Source organism: Boleophthalmus pectinirostris, unplaced genomic scaffold (genome assembly GCF_026225935.1).
Source record: "Boleophthalmus pectinirostris isolate CB_2022bp ecotype Guang Dong unplaced genomic scaffold, ASM2622593v1 HiC_scaffold_14, whole genome shotgun sequence".
Classification (NCBI taxonomy): Eukaryota; Metazoa; Chordata; class Actinopteri; order Gobiiformes; family Gobiidae; genus Boleophthalmus; species Boleophthalmus pectinirostris.
In genome coordinates this window covers 1,428,792-1,444,285 of record NW_026571047.1, presented here as the reverse complement: position 1 = coordinate 1,444,285, position 15,494 = coordinate 1,428,792, and the positions used below count along the sequence as shown (strand labels likewise).

At 40.2% G+C, this 15,494-nt stretch overlaps 2 protein-coding genes across 3 annotated transcripts in view; one reads left to right on the top strand and one right to left on the bottom strand.

The window, feature by feature from the left end:
* LOC110154052 (caskin-2-like) overlaps window positions 1–4,450 on the bottom strand; it is a 154,525-nt gene extending 150,075 nt beyond the window's left edge. The window contains exon 1 of the mRNA XM_020917986.2: window positions 4,223–4,450. The gene's annotated coding sequence lies outside the window, so the exon portion shown is untranslated. The remainder of the gene's footprint in view (window positions 1–4,222) is intronic.
* A 3,329-nt stretch (window positions 4,451–7,779) lies between these two features.
* LOC110154053 (dynein axonemal heavy chain 9) overlaps window positions 7,780–15,494 on the top strand; it is a 567,616-nt gene continuing 559,901 nt past the window's right edge. For both annotated transcript variants that reach the window (XM_020917987.2, XM_055150409.1), the window contains exons 1-4: window positions 7,780–8,130; window positions 8,721–8,917; window positions 10,814–10,972; window positions 11,163–11,293. In XM_020917987.2, coding sequence (XP_020773646.2) covers window positions 7,780–8,130; window positions 8,721–8,917; window positions 10,814–10,972; window positions 11,163–11,293 — 838 coding nt within the window. The remainder of the gene's footprint in view (window positions 8,131–8,720; window positions 8,918–10,813; window positions 10,973–11,162; window positions 11,294–15,494) is intronic.

Genomic DNA, 15,494 nt, shown 5'->3' with positions numbered 1-15,494 from the left:
AGCTCCAACTCCCATTATATCGGTTTCATATCGGCCACAACAAAATCCATATCGGTCGGGCTCTACTAATGCTCCCAAATCCTGTAGGAAGGAGGACAATAACATCTTTCCCCTTGGTGTAATTCACCAAACATTCTCTTTGCTCCGGCGTTAAATCCTCGCTCTTGGGAATCATTGCCAACACTGAATATATGGCTCTTCGCTGATTGGCTGGTGCCCGAACTTGCACTTCTGGGGTTTTTGCGAACCGTCTAGTGTATTTTGATTCCTGACCTAGTCACTGGAGAGAAATGGAATTGAATGGAGGCACTAGGTGGCACCAGTCTGGCTAGGCTGACATCAGCTTGTGGGAGGAGCATTAGACAGAATCTTACAATCAACCATGAAAACGGTTTGAATAGGGCCAGGGAGAGATCACTAGATTACTCAAAGATGCATGGGTGACTCTAAAACCTCAGGCATGTTTCTGATGTGGGAACAATGGTATAATATGGGAGAAAGCTCAAAAACAATTCTATTACAAGCAAAGTTGCCTAAATGCCTATGTGTATAAATATCACTTTATTAAACCTGCATTATTCTCTTCTGTCTCTCTCTCTCCAGAGCACAAACGCTTGGCCCTACCTCATGACATCATCAGGTGGTAATCCATCCATTGAATCATTCACACCTCTGTTCACAGCTCATTTACATATCAGTGCAGGTCCAGTAACGAGTCTACAGCCACTATAGTCACTTAACACTAGGCTGGTGTAAGAAAACAGACTGTTTATGAGTGGGAGCTACAGCAGCGAAGAGCTAAACAATGAGAATGAACAAAAAGCAGCTCCAAAACTGACACATTTGCAACACACACACCACTCACACACAGACACAGGAGAGCCAGAGGAGAACCAGAGGAGGACCAAAGGAGAATCAGTGGATAACAAGAGGAGAGCCAGAGGAGAACTAGGGGAGACTCAGAGGAGAGCAAGAGAACCAGGGGAGAACAAGTGGAGAACCATACACGAACCAGAGAAGAATCAGGGCAGAACAAGGGGAGGCCAGCGAGAGGAGGTACTGACAGAACCACAAGACAGCAAATCCTCAGTGGGTACAATCAGAACACTAGAATAATCCAATAACTCAGTTAGAATCACAACAGAACCAAAATCACAATCTGAACAGATGCAATTAGCAAATCAAGAATCCTGCAGATTCTGAAAGTCCATCTTTTCTTCATTTCTGCATAAACTGTTAACCCTGTAGTTTAAATCTTTACAAACATATTGTGATGTGGGATTTTTGTAATAGTTTATAGTCTGGATGCGTTCAAAATGTGAATTTTGTACAAAATTATATTATTAAAACATCATACATTGCAAATCGCAATCACAAGTCTTACAGTGTTTTCTTTTTATTTACACAAAGCTCTTCTGTTGTTACTTGAGAGATAAAAAACAGCTACGTAACACATTTGGATCAGTTTTGTTTTCAAGCTCTGTACTGGTATCGCTTGATATCAAGCATCATAATTCGGACGGCAGAAGCTCAGTTGGTAGAGCATTTGCCCACTGATCTGAAGGCTGGTGGTTCAAATCCAGCTCTCAACATAAACATCACAGGTTGAGTGGTCAGATCCACTGACCTACAGGTTGGCTGATGTGATTCAAGCTCCCACAGATGAATGCTGCTGTTGTGTCCTTGGGCAAGACACTTAACCCACCTTGCCCACAGTCCATGTGAATGGGTGAATGGGTGAATGGTTCCTTGTTGTAAAGTGCTTTGAGCACCTTGAAGGTGGAGACGTGCTATAGAAAAATGTGACCATTTACCATAATTGATCAGAACTGAAAAAGCTGGTTTGGAGCATGCTTAGCAATTTAATTCATTCCTAATTCCTAATTAATTGTAATCCTGATCATAAACAATTAAGTACAGGTGGAAGAACATCAGCAAATAGTTCACGCAATCAATAAAATGTAAAAATATAAAACAAAATATATTTATTTTATCTGGACTCTACAAAAACATATGGAAAGAGCTTTTTATAACAAAGACAGTGGTATAATTCAACGTCCCAAATCACACAAAATAGATTCTTATGAAGGTTTATGTAACCTCATCAAAAACATAACCCAGAGTTGTGTTTTATTTCATTTACACATGTTTGAGTAACTCTTTATTATTAGTTGTCTACATCTTCAATGCTCAAAATGCTCAGATCCACCTTGTGATGTCACGGAGGGGTAGTTTTCAAGTGAACAGCTCCTTTTACCTTTAGTTCAGTAGAGATTGGCAACTCCAGAGCTGAAATAATTCAAATTATTCTAGTGTATGGCAATTATAAACACAGTGGAGCACTTCCTGTATCACCAGATGACATCACAAGGTGGAACAGAGCGAGAATTCAGCCTAAATGTGCAAGTTTGTGTGTTAAACATGTGTGAATAAAACAAAACACAACTGCAGGTCTGTTTGTGACGAGGAAACATTAACACATCGATCAGAAAAAAGCACACTAAACATGTTTTGTTTTGATCACTTCACACTGTGTTTAGAATCCTTCCATCTCCATATTTCACTTTTATTTGTTTAGAAATGTGTTTAAAAAGTGTTTGACTAGTGGACTATTCAGAACATTAAAGGCATGTGGTTTGGTCGAGACATTGACGTAGGATATTGTGCCACTACTACTATTCCAACTTTGAAGTACAGTGGTGCAGGAATGTTGGACGTGTACAATAGGACTATGGCTCTTGGGCTATTAATTCCTCAAAGCATTTTACCGCTACTACTTTTACTACTACTACTACTACTGCTCGCTTACTACACTAGTACTACTTTCGACGTACAGTGGCATGGTAACATGAGAGGCTGCAAGTGCACAATAGAGTTAAGACTAGTATGACTACTTTTTCTATGCATTTACAGCTACTACTACTACAGCTAGTACTATTACTACTACTATTACTACTATTACTATTATTACTACCAGCTGAAGTTGTTTTAAGTACAACTTTGGACACATTTAAGTCAGCTTACAAAAACTTTACATCACACAATCTCTCCTTTCATTAGCGTCATATCCATCTGGAGACGACCAGGACTACTACTACTACTAGACTACTCACACTACTACATGTACTAGACTACTCACACTACTACATGTACTAGACTACTCACACTACTACATGTACTATACTCACACTACTACATGTACTAGACTACTCACACTACTACATGTACTAGACTACTCACACTACTACATGTACTAGACTACTCACACTACCACATGTACTATACTCACACTACTACATGTACTAGACTACTCACACTACTACATGTACTAGACTACTCACACTACCACATGTACTAGACTACTCACTACTATATGTACTAGACTACTGCAAGGGCACACAGATGCAGTAGAGTATTACAGGGGGGTCTAAAGTGTTTTCATGAAGGGTCAGTGAAATATAAATCACGTGGAGGGCCACAGACTGATGCTCAAGACCATGAATCATTCAAAAAAAAAAAATTTTTTTCCTGAACTTTTAAAAAAAACATCACAAATGAAGTGAGAGTCAGACCCTCCAGAGCAGGTCCGCCTCACAACAGAGTGCAGAGTTATTTCAGGGACAATAGCAGAGTATTTAAAAATAGCTCTATAAAGTTCTTCCCAGGATAATGTGGAGTAACTCACCAGCCGAAAAAACTTGGGACACTCGTGGTTTATTTTTACTTACACACACTTACAACTAATTCATACTTTGATAATAGTAACAACAACTACAAGCTTCACACAATTAACAATAAAACAACACAAGAGCAGTGAGTAATAACTGTGTAGTAGATCACAGTTACGTGTAAAACCACATAATAAAGAAGGATCAACACTACAATCTTTTCTCACAGAGATCTAACTGTTAATATTTAGTTTTCAAACTCACACTGTCGGGATTCAGGTTCAGGTTAAACCGGGTTACAAATGGACTTAATCTGAAGGAATTAAAAAAAATTGTCATTTTCAAACAAAGACCTCCCTCCTAATATTTGCTTTTCAAACTCACTAGGATCAGACTTGGATCAGGTTAAACCAGGTCTAAAATGATCTAAATCTGATGACTAACCCTGAACTGTAAGATTACAATCCACCAAGACTAAACAAGGTCTACAGAAAGTCACAAACCAAAACTGGACTAAAGATAAATGAGAGAAAACCCCACATGAACTCTCTTACCGTCTCTACGCGCTCACAGAACGTCAACAAGGTGTCACTCCGCGATAGACTCGTGGAAAAATACGCGTCCACTCTCCACGTCTCCAGAGCGGGACCAGTGCCAACCAAAGTCCAAACAGCTTGGCTCCTGCGCTCTAAAAGTTGCGGACTTGGTTTGGAAACGTGTCCGGGTAGAAGGCGGTGTTACCTGGGAGCGCGGGGAAGCGTCAGGTGGAGAGGACGAGACGCACACACACACACACACGCAGACACGAGACAGAGCCGAGACTGGAGCGGGAGAGAGAGAGGAGCGTGTGCGTAAAACCCTCACCGCGCGTCAGAGCGGGCGTCAACGCGGGAGAAGAGGAGGAGCGGTTCCGGGAGGCGCTTTCAAAATAAGAGCGCGTATCTCTCAATTTACACGTCCTTTATTACGCGAAACTGGCTCTTTTGAGTTTTTAGACACTTTATAATGTTGTTACCTCTTCAGAAACACACCCAGACTCGCGTTTTGTTTCATTCACACGTTTGAGTGACCCTTTACTGTTAGTATGTCTACATCCCCAAAGCTCAAAATGCTCTGCTGCACCTTGTGATGTCATGAAGCAGGAGTTTTGAAGTTAACTGTTCCGTTTGCCTTTAGGTTAGTAGAGTTTGGAGTTTAAAAACACAGAGGAGCGCTTCCGGTATTACCCTCTGACGTCACAAGGTGGAAACGTGTTTTCTGAGAGAAGAATTGCGTGTCAAACATGTCATGACTGCCTTGTGATGTACAGGATTACTCATTGTAAACAGAAGAATGGAACAAATGGGACTAAACAAACTTGTCTGAACGCGCACGGAGCCCGTGTGAAATGCTCTGGTGACCTCTAGTGGAGCATACAGAGAACTACAATACACTCCTGCTCGATTCTGCTTTGGGGTGTCCCTGCGCAGTGTCCATTTTTCCAATGGTTTTAGCACATTTTTTGAAAGTTTAGTTTAATCTCTTCATTCAAACACGTGTCTGAGCAGGGGTCAAATCATTTGGAGCATTTGTCGTCAGTTCTCATTCTCTTTCTCAGAACACTGGACGCAGCTCTCATTCACCAACACATGATCAGTGAATTCAGCTTGTTTTGTTTGTTTATTTGTTTGTTTACAGTGTTGGGAAGGTGACTTTTAAAATGTATTCCCCTACAGATTACAGATTACACACACGGAAAATGTAGTTTGTAACGTAATCCATTAAATTATTTAAAGTGAGTAATGTAATCTGAATACTTTGGATTACTTAATTTGCTGTAGAATAGCAAAACCGAGGGCATCTTAACATAAGATGTTTTGTCTGATAAAAGAAAATAAAAAGACCAGACTTTACTTCACCGTATTAAAAATGTTATTGATAGAAGAGGAGGAGACACGTCCACACAGCATGTTTTAGTCCTGTTAAATCCTGTTTTAGTCCTGGTTTAGTTTGGGTTTAGTCCTGGTTTAGTCCTGGTTTAGACCTGCTTTAGACCTGGTTTAGACCTGGTTTAGACCTGGTTTAGACCTGTTTTAATCCTGGTTTAGACCTGTTTTAGTCCTGGTTTAGACCTGCTTTAGTCCTTGTTTAGACCTGTTTTAGTCCTGGTTTAGACCTGTTTTAGTCCTTGTTTAGTCCTGTTTTAGTCCTTGTTTAGACCTGTTTTAGTCCTGGTTTAGTCCTGTTTTAGTCCTTGTTTAGACCTGTTTTAGTCCTGGTTTATACCTGGTTTAGATTTAGTTTAAACCTGGTTTAATTTCCAGCAATGAGTGAAATTACTGAAAAAAAAAAAACAGGAACAGGAAAACTGGAAAATACCGCCGTGTAATCCATTTATTTCAACCAAGTAACTGTAATCTAATTACCACTCACTGAAACAGTAACTGTAATTGAATACAGTTACTCATAATTTGTACTCTGATTACATAACTCATGTAATCTGTTACTCCCCAACACTGTTTGTTTAGTACCACACTTCTGTTGTCACATGATGAAGAACTTCGGCCCAAAAATCTACAATCTGTGAGCATCAAAAGGCAAACAAAGGATTTCACACAGAGTCAAACAGGGAGAAGAATCTCAGAGAAACAGATTGTGTGAATACAGAGAAATCCTCCAGACTCTCCACTTGTGTAAAGGTCTGATTTTACAGAACACAGTGTGTTTCTCATTCTGCAGTGTCCAGCAGAACAGCGGGACAAACTGAAGGTGAGGAAGTGAAAAGTAAAGTCTTTATAAAACTTTTTTGTTGTTTTGTTGTTGTTGTTGTTTTTTTGTTTTGTTTTTTCAAAATAGAATATGTTCTGTATTTTGGTGTTTTTTTTTTACAGTCCTCCACAGGAGATTCATTCATTCATTCATTTTAGTCCTGCAGTTTGTTCTAGATGAGCACATGTGGCAGCAGCAGCAGAAAACACACAGACAGATCCTCTTTAAGAGTCTGCTGCTGTTGTCGAGTCCAGTCAATTTACTACTTTAAAATCGACATTACAGCAGCAACATCTGACTTTATTTTACCAACTGCTCAAAACTGTCAAAACATCTTTACTCCTTTACTCCCCAACGGTCCAAATGTACTGCGCACAACATGAGTTCCACCACAAACACTGAGCATGTGCAGGGATGAACTAAAACAAGAGACTGTCAGCATCCCTGTATTTTTATTTTATTTATTTATCTTTTATTATTTTATCAATTTATTTATTTATTTATTTTTTTTTGCGTCCTTTAAAGACCACTGATTCATTTCATAAAGCAAAGTCTCCACGCGCACGAAGACGGGGTCACGTGCTGTGTTCGTGCCGTAAATGAGGTCAGATGTTTTACTTTAAAACTGTCAGAAAATACCTCTTTACTTTCTTTAACTTAGGCTTTATGATCACGGGGGAGATGTTGGATTATTAAAGTAAGAAGAAATCATTTGAAGTGAATAAAACGGCATCTGAAGCGCACTGAGTCTGTTTTCAGACTATAGTTTGTATTTTTCCAGCGTTAGAGTTACAGACTTTTTTTTTTTTTTTTTTTTTTTTTGCCACGTGCTCATTGTGTGCATTTTGTCACCATGGTAACTGTCGAACATTCCGCCAGTGGAGATGCGTGTAGTGTAGAACGCCCACCGCGTGATGTCAGTGCGTGAAGTATCATAGACGTGTTGGTGTATCATCCAGTGTTTGTGTCCAGAAATAAGGACAGAGTGAAAGTTCAGCAGATGTAAGAGCACGTGTCACACTCTGGTCTGTTTTCCTGGTCTTGGTTTTGCTCTTAAAGCGCGGGCACGTTCAGTCACTGAGCACGTGCGCGCGGAGAGGACATGCGCGCCTCCTCTCCGCGCGCACTCCGCATGTGCGCATGACCTACTGGAGACTAAACATTAGATTGCTTAATTAGAAAACAACCAAGCGCAGAAACGTCTCCCAGAGAACAATAGAAGCTGGTGAGAGGCTGAAGCTGGATCCTGCTGCAGGTCTCTGTGTCGCTCAGTGACTCTAGATGCAAACAGTGGTTACCATGGAGACGCCATATAATCAGTGCCGCTCTGTCCCGGGGCACGAGAGCAGAGTTGACCGCAGACATGGAGGACGCACAGACCGAGGACAGGCGCCTTCTCTTCCTCCAGGAGCATGTTCTGAGGGCCCTGAAGATCAAACCGGAGCGCTGGGACACGTGCGTGTGTGGAGAGGAGACCCGGCAGCTGCTGCAGGACTTTCTGGACAAGTCCGAGCCCAAGACTCTGGCTCTGACTCTGTCCTCAGCCGGAGCCCTGCAGCCCGCGGACACCATCGTGTCTTCATCCAAAAACAAAGTGGTGTACTTTGTGAAGCGGAGCCAGGCCGCGCTGAGAGCAGAGAACATGAAGGAGAGTCTGGTGTACGGGGAGCTGTCCCCCGCGCCTCTGCAGCACTTCTCCAGGCTGGTGGAAGAGGTCAGCGCTTTAATCATTACACTGTCTCTGTTAAAGTGTAACAATGAGCCCAGCATCTTTACACTAGACCTGTGTGCACGCGCAGCACTGCTTCTCAACATTTGTCTTACTCTGTGAGTTGTTAAATCCTTAAATCAAGACTCAGGATTGTAGCCTCACTGTTCCCTGGACAGTCAGAGGCGCACACTTTGTCAGGAGACTGGCTGCTCAGGTCTTTTTAATGTAAAGTGCTTGGGCTCCTCATCAACACTGATGTTTAATCGGCCTAATTCAATCAGAATAAACAGCAGGCCTGTATAAAGTGATATATAAATATACAGTGACTCACAGGACATGTGATCAAGTCTTCACTGTAAAAGAGAAAGGTTCAAGTATGTGTAAAAAATGCTTCTGCTTCAGTAAACAAAAGATTCTTACAGTAAGAAACATTATGGAGCTTCTTTGGTTACAGACCAGTCCAACTACCGGGTTTTAATGGGCCTGTAGGGAACCTAAAATGAAGAGCTGCTGTTTAAACTTGTTAACACTCAGATGTGTCGTCACAAACAGGACAGTGACCGTTCATGTGCTTTGGTTAAATGTGTGGACAGGTGGTGGTCCCTCTGCTCTCCAACAGCAGAAACCAGGCTGCCTGGCCTCAGGTGGTGTCCCAGGACCTCCAGCGGCACCTGCACCTCCTCCAGAGCAGTGTGTTTGTGCTGTGTGGCTGTGTCCAAGGAAAGACACTACTGCCCCCTCCTGGTGGGGCAGAGAGGCTGGAGCACGCTGCCCCAGACAAATACAACAGGTGAGACAAACACACAGGCTTTTTTATTTACTTTTTCTTATGATCTTTGTACAAATAGACCTTCACAGACCAGACATTCTCAAACTCTACTCAGACGCACGTTTTACAGAAACTCTGATTTAAAATAAAAGACCAAACCAACAGTGACTTTTAACAAGGCTGTGGTCTGATGTGGTGGATGAGTTGGTACTGACACCCTCTGGATCATTCATAATTTGTGATTATTGTGGTAATGCTAACGGCTAGAGGAACAAAATACAGTGACTTTGACTGTGATTGTGGTTCCTTTATTACATGAGTAAAAGTGCAAGACTCTTACTGTAGGCTCCATTTTAAAAGCCAATACAAAGGTTTAGAATCACTAAATAACTCACTAATTAGAAGAGAAGTGATGTTTAGTCAACAAACAATGTCAATCTCTTAACAATGCTCTTGGAAATGGAGGTGGAACAGGCTGCCATGGAAACCAAAGCCAGGTGAACAAACACACAGACAGGTTTACTCACAGTAACACTTGGCCGTAGACTCTAGACCCTTCCCCTTTTATTCTGACTTTTACATTAAATGTTTTCACAACAAGCTCCTGGAGTGTTGATGGTCTCATGTAGAGAGATACCAGTTGTTTAGATGACTGTACTTGTAGATTTAAGGATGTTGTGCTGAAAAGTGCAAATATCAGCCTAATATATGAGTCTATCACTAGTCTCATGTTCAGAATAAACTGTTTTTATTGAGAAACCACTACTGTATTTTTCAGACTGTAAGTTGCACAGGTCTATAAGTCTCACCTTTTTGGGGAAATGTATTTTCTAAAATCAGAGACCAGGAACCAACATTTCCTGTGTAAAGTCAAGTTGTAGTAAAAACAATAGAAGAGAGAACAACAGACTGTTAACGTCACATATGAACAGTTCTTCAGATAAACTATAAACAACAGAACAGAACAAGTTTACCAAACTCTCCATCTCACTCCAAATCACTAAATCCATTCAATTCTTCATCCTCGGTGTCACTTCTGAACAACTCAGCCTCGACCTTCGGAGGTAAACAGAGCGCCGCTTCCTCTTCTGTGTCGCTGTCGTCAGACTCAGCATCAGTTCCAGTTAGAATTATTCTGGTCTTTCTGAATCTCGACAGGATGGTTTCAGTGTCACTGAAGTCCAGACTTTGTCCATCCATCCAGTGACTTCAGGAAAGTTTCATGGTGCATCCTCCTGGTGTCACAAGTTTCTCTCTCACTCCAAACTTTCTTTCTGCTGCTCGATTTATCGTTTTCAGCTGCAGATTTCACAATTTGCAGCTTGCAATCTACATAATCTGATTTTGTTTTTGGGGGGCATTTGTGTTCAGTCTTCTCCGTCTTTGTCTTTATAAGTTTGTTTAAATGTTAAATTGTTCAGTGGTGCAGAAGTAATGGTGCGATCGACTGACATGATACAGACAGAACAGAGGCTCTTTCTGCAGGAGACATGTGCAGTAGAGTGAAGTGACAGTGGTACAGGAGGAACAGGAGCAGCAGATACTCACACACAAGACTAGAACCTCTCACTGCTTCAGTGTGAACATTTTAATATATAAGTTACACCAGAGTATAAGTCACAGGAAACATCCAAATCATGAAAAAAGTGCAACTTATAGTCCGAAAAAAACAGTATATCCATCCAGTAAACATTTTCCTTTGTGCCTTGTGTTCAATCACACTAAACCTGCACTAAAGGTCTGACTCTCTGAGATCTGCAGAGCTAGAAGAGAGTCAATGAACTTCTTAAAAGTGTGTCCCAGAGAAGAACAGGATACTCTAAATATTATTGTTATGTAATTTATAACACACAGTGATCTGCAGTCATGTATAAGAATGTGAAAACATGTTTCAAATGAGAATATTTGGTATTACAGTGTGGACTCGGTGGATAAGAGCCTGATCCACTCGGTGGAGTCGGTGCTCATAGACTGGATCCATCAGCTGCACGGAGTCCTCAGCAGAGACTCTTCAGAAGAACTGCTCCGAGGTTCTCACCCCACGCCCCACACTGAGCTGCTCTTCTGGAACAACAGGTCATACACATGTGCCTCATGTTGTTCTGGGCTTTTGGGAGACGTCATGAGTTGTGGGTTTACATGCATTTACACAGATGTTTGAACAGGTTGTCTCTGGGTGTGCATATGCATGTGTATGTGCATGTGCATGTACTGTCAGTCTGTCTGAGCCTTGACTCCCTCTTGTGTTTGTCCCTGTGTACCTCAGACTGTCAGACCTGCGGTGTGTCCACTCTCAGCTCACATCTCCCAGGGCTCAGAAGATGGCCGCCCTGCTGGAGGCCGTGGAGAGCAGCTACACTCACTCTTTCACCCGGCTGCTCCAGGATGTTCTGCACGGTAACATCTCCTCACACTCTCACTCTGTACACTTCAGTGGTTCTGGTTTTAGTTTTAGTTTGAGTTCCGATGTGATGTCTCGAGGTTCAGTCATGACTCCAGCTGAGGTGAGCATGAACTGAAAAACTATTATACTGATAAACTATGTGTGTGCATGTTGTGTGTGATATAATATTAGGAATTGTGCTTTATTTCTGCCACAGAACTGATGTAAATGAATTATTAGATTGATTGCGACAGTGCATTTTAATGGACAGACATGAACGTAAACACACAGGATTATAGACAAAGGCTCATTTCCATCCATTGTGAAAGGCTTTTCTACTGTTAAGGTTCAGTGCAAATGAACTTTTTTCATACTTCAGAATCATTTCACTCAGCTAAGCACAGCCACAGCTCACACAGAACTCTTAATTACCATGAATGTTCAGAGCTGAGCACCACTTCTTGAATCCAAACATGTAGTCCCACTCTGAAATAGGGCAAAAATACCTCATTGCTTAATTTTTTTGTCGATTTCTTAGAGCTACATCATGAAATCAACAGTAAGTACATGAGTGAAATGACTGCTGTTAGACACTCACGTGCCTCTGCAGCAACACAGAGGTCGTACATCCTTCTCGTTCGTCCACACAATTTGGCCCTCAGTCGCTCAAACGATTCAGCTACATGTATCTCAGGTGTCCAAGTATTGTGACTGTTTATACTCAGGCCACACTGGTATTTCACATCTCTGAGGGGGCGCTCTATGACAGAGAAGTTGGGAATAAAATTACGGCAATAAGAACATATCCCTAGAAAGGACATACACTACCGGTCAAAAGGTTTAGAACACCACACGGTTTTTACTGTTTACTGTTGACCATAACGTATTCTAAACTTTAGATTCATGTGTGTGTCCACATTTGGCAGATAGAACAGCTGAACACACTCGTGGCTCATTCTTTTTATAATAGAAATCAAATCTTGTTCAGAAAGTTCTTCCCAAGTCTGTTGCAGAAGTTTCATAAATGTGTGGCACTTGTAGGTTGCTTCACTCTTCTGTCAAGTTCATCCCAAACCAGCTCCATGGGGTTTAAGTCTGGACACTTACCATCAAGCTCCTCATCTTGTTCTTTTTTCCTGAGGTAGTTTTGACAGAGCTTGGACTTCGTGTTTTGTTCTTTCTTTCTTTCTTTTTTTTTTTTTTTAACCTTTGTCTGTTCAGTTCTTACCTTTGTACCATTTCAAGCTCTTCATTGGACTTGCACGACTTGAACTGCAGTAGAAAAACTGGAAAAATTAGGGTGTTCTAGAACTTTTGACCTATAATCTTACGTGGTTATAGCTTGGTTCCTGACTGGTGACAGAGATTTACCTTCTGGAGTGATAATGTGACCCAAAAAGTTACCTTCTGTTTCACAAATTGAAGCTTAGCCAGAGAAACCTTGTGTCCCTCTGCTGCCAGATGTTTAAGCAGCACGACAGTGTCCCTCTCACACTGCTGCCTCATGGTGCTGCCACAGGGAGGTCATCCACGTACTGTAGGAGGACAGAGTAAGGCTGAGCAATTAATCAAATTTTGATCGCCATTTTGATTTGTGTGTCAATCAATCTCCAACTTCATATAATCGAGTTGAACCAATTCAATATAAAGTTTCTTTTGGGATATTTTTTATATAAATAAGTATTTTTATTTATATATATTTTTTTTAATATAGAGATTGTAGAACAGCTGGATGTAGGTTAGGTTAAGTTGCTTTATTCGTATCTGTAGGTAAATTTGTTTTGCAGATTTGAGGCTGGTCCCACATTTCGCATTTCATTCATCCACATTATGAACAATAAACATGTATAAAAACACATTTACAAAATAAAGTGTTAAAGAGTTCCAATGCAGAATGGTTTTGTTCCATAAACAATTTGTTAAATTCATCCACCACACTTGGCTAAAATAACAATAAATATTAAATATATAAAAACACACATGATTTTTCCAAAACAACTTACTAAAATTGATAAATAGATTAAAATTTATTCATAAGTACAACAGCAGCTGGAAAGAAGCTCTTTTTAAAATGATTTGTTCTAGATCTTGGGACTAAAAGCCTCTGACCAGAGGGAAGCAGCAGAAACTCTGAGTTTAGGGGATGTTGCACGACTTTTAGGACACTCTGGGACGTCGTCTGTAACTGTCTCGAGTACAGAGAGTCCAGGAGGCTCTGAGGATGAACAATCACCTCACTCACCCATTTATAGTTTATTTTAGATACGTTTACGTTTTTCTATGCATTATTTCATGTTCAAAGTTTATTTAATTCTTTTTATGTTTTATACATCGCAGAACTGTTCTAAGGTACATATCCGGAGCCTATATGTATTTGCAATTTGAAAGTTTTGCATAACTGATCAATAACAAAGTGTTATAAATACTAACAAATGCTTTATGTAACTAAAAAAGAATCGTTTGAATAATCGTGATTTCAATATTGACCAAAATAATCGTGAAAATGATTTTTTTCCATAATCGAGCAGCTTTAGGACAGAGGCTTCTCAAAGACAGAGAGAGAAGACAGGCTTTTTGTCAATGCAGAGGTCAACAGAGAAGGTGAAGTGTGCAGGCCCACGCTCAACCACGGGAATTTATAATAGCATCCATTAAAGGAAAAGGCCAAACAAAACTGTGAGTCAGGCTGGACTGGAACAGAAAGAAAAAAGCATTTATCTACTACCGAAAACTGAGAAGAGCTGCTCTAAACCTGCACATGTGTGATCTCTGCTGTGCACATATGCTTTATGTTGAGTTTATGTATGCAGAACACTACAATGAATAATCTGCTGCAGTGTGTAACTTGTAATTGAGTATATTCAGTGTTAGGAAGGTGACTTTTTAAAATGTCTTCCCCTACAGATTACAGATTACATAGCCCAAAATGTAGTTTGTAACATAATCCATTAAATTACTTAAAGTGAGTAATGTAATCTGAATACTTTGGATTACTTGATATTGTCATGTTTTTTAAAACTACATGAATGTAACAACCACATCCTGAAAATTCACGTTTGTTCTCTTCAAATTGGCCCTGGTTTAGACCTGGTTTAGTCCTGGTTTTAGTCCTGGTTTAGTGCTGTTTTAGACCTGGTTTAGACCTGGTTTAGTCCTGGTTTAGTCCTGGTTTAGTCCTGGTTTTAGTCCTGGTTTAGTCCTGGTTTTAGTTCTGGTTTAGTGCTGGTTTTAGTCCTGGTTTAGTGCTGTTCTAAACCTGGTTTAGACCTGGTTTAGTCCTGGTTTAGTCCTGGTTTAGTGCTGGTTTAGTCCTGGTTTAGCTCAAAATATGAAAACAGGAAAATACCTCTGTGTAATCCGTTTATTAACACTCACTGAAACAGTAATTGTAACCGAATACAGTTACTCATAATTTGTACTCTGATTACGTAACTCCAGTTCATGTAATCTGTTACTCCCCAACACTGTGTATATTGAATGAGTATATTGCTGTGCTAAAGGAGTTATGAAAGTAAGTGTCTCTGCAAATACAGTATGTTTACTTAGGACTGTCACTAAAACACATTTTGAAGTGTGATATATTATTGGTGTATGTAAATATTAAATTAATCCTGAAAAAGTGATTCCAAATTGTTAAAATGTAAGAGCTGCAATAAATAAATGACAGAAGTGTAGTTAGTTTGTATCTATCAGTCATACAGATTATTCATTCAACTCTCTCAAAACTTATTGTATTTTTAAAAAATCTAAAAAATCCCCATGATAAATATTTACTTAAAAAAATGATTGTTCCATCTGTGTCCATAAAGTGATTATTGTGACAGGCCTATCTTTAAAAGTCCTATATTATTTTAAAATGACTCTTGTGAACTTTAAGGCATTTCAGAATACTGCTATGTCCTTAAAAACAGATATGGAGTTGGGTTTTGTTTCATTTACACATGTTTGAGTAACTCTTTATTATTAGTCTGTCTACATCTCCAAAGTTCAAAATGCTCTGTTCCACCCTGTGATGTCATGAAGTGGTAGTTTTCAAGTAAACAGCTCCTTTTAACTTTAGGTTCAGTAAAGATTGACAACTCCAGGCCTGAAATGATCTATGATGACTAATTCTAGTGAAGGTGTGTATAGTTTAAAAACACAGTGGAGCATTACCTGTGCATTACCACATGACATCACAAAGTGGGACAGAGTGTTTTCTGTTTGAGAGAAGAG